Source organism: Neltuma alba, unplaced genomic scaffold (genome assembly GCF_004799145.2).
Source record: "Neltuma alba isolate B1F8T4 unplaced genomic scaffold, ASM479914v2 tig00002147_pilon, whole genome shotgun sequence".
Taxonomy (NCBI): domain Eukaryota; kingdom Viridiplantae; phylum Streptophyta; class Magnoliopsida; order Fabales; family Fabaceae; genus Neltuma; species Neltuma alba.
The window spans coordinates 102,573-105,631 of record NW_021632755.1 but is presented as its reverse complement, the minus strand read 5'-3'; the positions used below and the strand labels follow the sequence as shown (position 1 = coordinate 105,631).

Below are 3,059 nucleotides of genomic sequence, written 5' to 3'. Positions count from 1 at the left end.
AATAATAACTCGACATGATTTTATAAATTAAAAAAATTAAAAAAATTTAAATGAACTCGATACAATTTTATAAATTAAAAACATAAAAAAAATAAAACTTGAAGAGCCGAGTCACTAGTTTAACAACAATGTGCACAAATATGATACACGAATAAGATCATATCAATTAGGCATCTGATATGACGATACATTTATTTTTAAAGATTACTGTCCTATTATTAAAAAGAACATCTAATTTATAAAAGATATAACAAATAAATAATTTAAATTCCAAAACGGGAGAAAATAAAAAGAAAATGTTAGAAAAGAAATCCGACAAAAACTGCGAACTCAAGATTTTGATTTGAAGTTGTTTTTTTCCCCGTTGTGGAATGATGCGCTAGTAAATACTAACAGTGATGCTTATTGCGCTTTCTCTCTCTAGGACCACAATCATGCCTTTGACTCTCTCTCCTCTAAAACGCCCCCAACAAAAACCAAAGCCTAAATAAACCCAACCCCCCATCCTCGTTCATTCACACACCCACACCCTCTCTCTCTCTCTCTCTCTCTCGCGCATGCTGTTCATCCTCCTCCCTTCTTTCTCTTTTCTCTGTTTCCAGAACGCAAGCAAAGAAGAAGCAGACTCACTGAAAAGCTTCACGACCTTAACCCTCGTTATTCATGGCAGTTGAATCTCGGCATCTCAATCTCTTCACTTCTCACTTTCTCAATGACAGGTTCTAGATATATATATATACATACACTCATCTCTCTCTGAGTCGATTCTTTCTAGTCTTAATCTTTCCTTACTGATTGATCTGTGTTATTTGACTACTTCAGAGCGAATCTGGTAACCGGTGGAATTCACAATAATGCTCAGATGGATTATTCTGATCTGCCTCTTCCTGCTGTTTCAGCAATGGCGGATCAATCTCTATTTCCGTTTTACCAATCCAATCTTTGTGATCCGAATTTTGCCAAAACCTCCATGAACAATGATGATAGTGGCCTCACCTCCAATTTCTCGTCATCAAGAAAGCGATCCAGAGATGAGTTAATCTCTGAGCTCAGTGATCCCCGCAGCGCCAAATTGCCCTCCGTTAATTCGTGGTCGTTTCTCAATCAGGAAGTTCATCTTCAGATCCAGAACCAGCAATCGGAAATCGACCTCCTCATTGCCCAACATGTAATGAATTAATTAATCTCGATGCTGTGTTTTTTTCCTTTTTTACTACTGAAACTGTGGCTCCATTAATTTCTGAAAATTAATGCCTGGTTCTGTGATTTTCGAAACAGACAGGTAAAGTGAGGAGGGAGTTAGAGGAGCAGAGAAGAAGACAACTGATGGTGTTGCATTCAGCAATCGAAGAAGTAGTGATGAAAAAACTGAAGGAAAAAGACGAAGAGATTCAGGAAATAGGGAAATTGAATTGGGCACTTCAAGAAAGAGTCAAAACCCTAACCCAAGAGAACCAAATATGGAAGGAATTAGCAGAAACAAACGAAGCAACCGCCAATTCACTGCGATGCAACCTGGAACAGATACTGGCGGCCCACGTCAGCGAGGACCACCAACACGACACTGCGGTGGCAGCGGCCGTGGCAGATGATGCAGAGTCGAGCTGCGGAAGCAGTGGTGAGGGGCAGGGGCCGGCAGAGGACACGGCGGTGAGCGGCGGAGGAAGGAGTAGTGAGAGGTTGTGCTGCAAATGTGGTGAGAGGGAATCAATAGTGTTGCTGCTGCCATGCAGGCATCTGAGTTTGTGTACAAAGTGTGGGTCCACAAGTCACCATTGCCCAGTTTGTCATTCTGGAATTAATGGTAGCGTGCATGTCAATTTCTCTTAGGAATTTTATTTATTAATTTATTAGGTTTTACAATAATCTATTAGATTATTAGATTAGATTTTTTTGGCCGTCAGATAGTTGGAGAAAACAGCCTGTTTCTTCCCGATCCTTAATATGTTTATAGAACAAAGTTAGAAATAGAAAAAAAAAAAATCAATTTGGATTTTTTTTCCTTGTCACGTTGATATTATACTGCTTTTATTCCTTAATGTTACAATACTGGGTATACAGATATATAAGTGACTTAATTATATTTATAGGAATTAATGATATTTATAGGAATTAATGCTACCATGAGATTTAGATTTTCATTACCAAAGGAGAGAATTGTCCTGAGCGAAAAAAGATGCCACATATATTTTGTCCTTTTAGCTGCAAGTCTCAGGGGGTGTTTGGGTAATCCAATAAGTACTTTTCAGAAATACTTTTTCGTAAATCGAAACAAACTCTTCCATATATTTATTTCGTATACCGTAAAAGCATTTCTGAAACTATGGTTTTGATCTTATCCAAACACTCTTTTAATGAGATTGTTGTAAATGGGAAACAAATAACATTGTTATTCAGATTTTTCTTCTTATTGAAATAGAATATGAAGAAAAATTTGAGAATGTAAATTTGGACATTCAATTAAAGGTTCAAAAAATTGAGAGGCAATAGGAAAAGCATACAATGAAAATAAAGTGGGGAGTAATGTCTTTACTCAAAAAAAAAAAAAAAAAGTGGGAGCAATGTGAAAAAGGGATGATGGCGTACGAGACTCACAAGGGGTAAACCTACGTCACAATACCATCATTGTTTCTTGTGCCAGACCCACTATGCCCCCTTACTGCACGTCTGCACCGCCTTGGGATGCTCTCAAAAAAAAAATTTAAATTTATTTTATTATGTTCCATCATGGTCAATATTTAATGGAAACAATTTCACAGCATAGTTCAAATGTTTTTGTGAGATTTTTCTTATTTAATATTGTTCTCGTAATATGAAATATAAAATTTTTATAAAACATTCTATATACTACGTATATTGCCATCAATATAAATGTATTCATATATTTATAAAATTTTATGTAATATGTATTTTTTTTAAATCATTACTTGACATGGACATATTGGGACTTGAGATATACTCATCTAAACATGTTTATAGGATATTTTTATATGTAATTTAATAAAATTTTTAATTTTTTAAATTAATTAATTGAGTCTTATATTAAAGATTGGACTAAA

At 35.5% G+C, this 3,059-nt stretch overlaps 1 protein-coding gene across 1 annotated transcript; it reads left to right on the top strand.

Moving 5' to 3' along the window:
• Positions 1-563: 563 nt before the first annotated feature.
• Positions 564-1,996, top strand: LOC114717760 (E3 ubiquitin-protein ligase BOI). Its single transcript, XM_028902958.1, has 3 exons — positions 564-719; positions 823-1,168; positions 1,279-1,996. Exons 1-3 carry the CDS (start codon positions 664-666, stop codon positions 1,828-1,830), a joined length of 954 nt encoding a protein of 317 aa, XP_028758791.1. The 5' UTR covers positions 564-663; the 3' UTR covers positions 1,831-1,996.
• The last annotated feature ends 1,063 nt before the right edge of the window (positions 1,997-3,059 follow it).

Excerpts from the sequence above, each read along its gene's own strand:
- LOC114717760 (XM_028902958.1), top strand. The coding sequence starts at position 664 with ATGGCAGTTGAATCTCGGCATCTCAATCTCTTCACTTCTCACTTTCTC. Across the intron at positions 720-822 it reads TCTCACTTTCTCAATGACAG|AGCGAATCTGGTAACCGGTG; the intron begins GTTCTAGATATA and ends TGACTACTTCAG. Across the intron at positions 1,169-1,278 it reads ACCTCCTCATTGCCCAACAT|ACAGGTAAAGTGAGGAGGGA; the intron begins GTAATGAATTAA and ends TTTTCGAAACAG.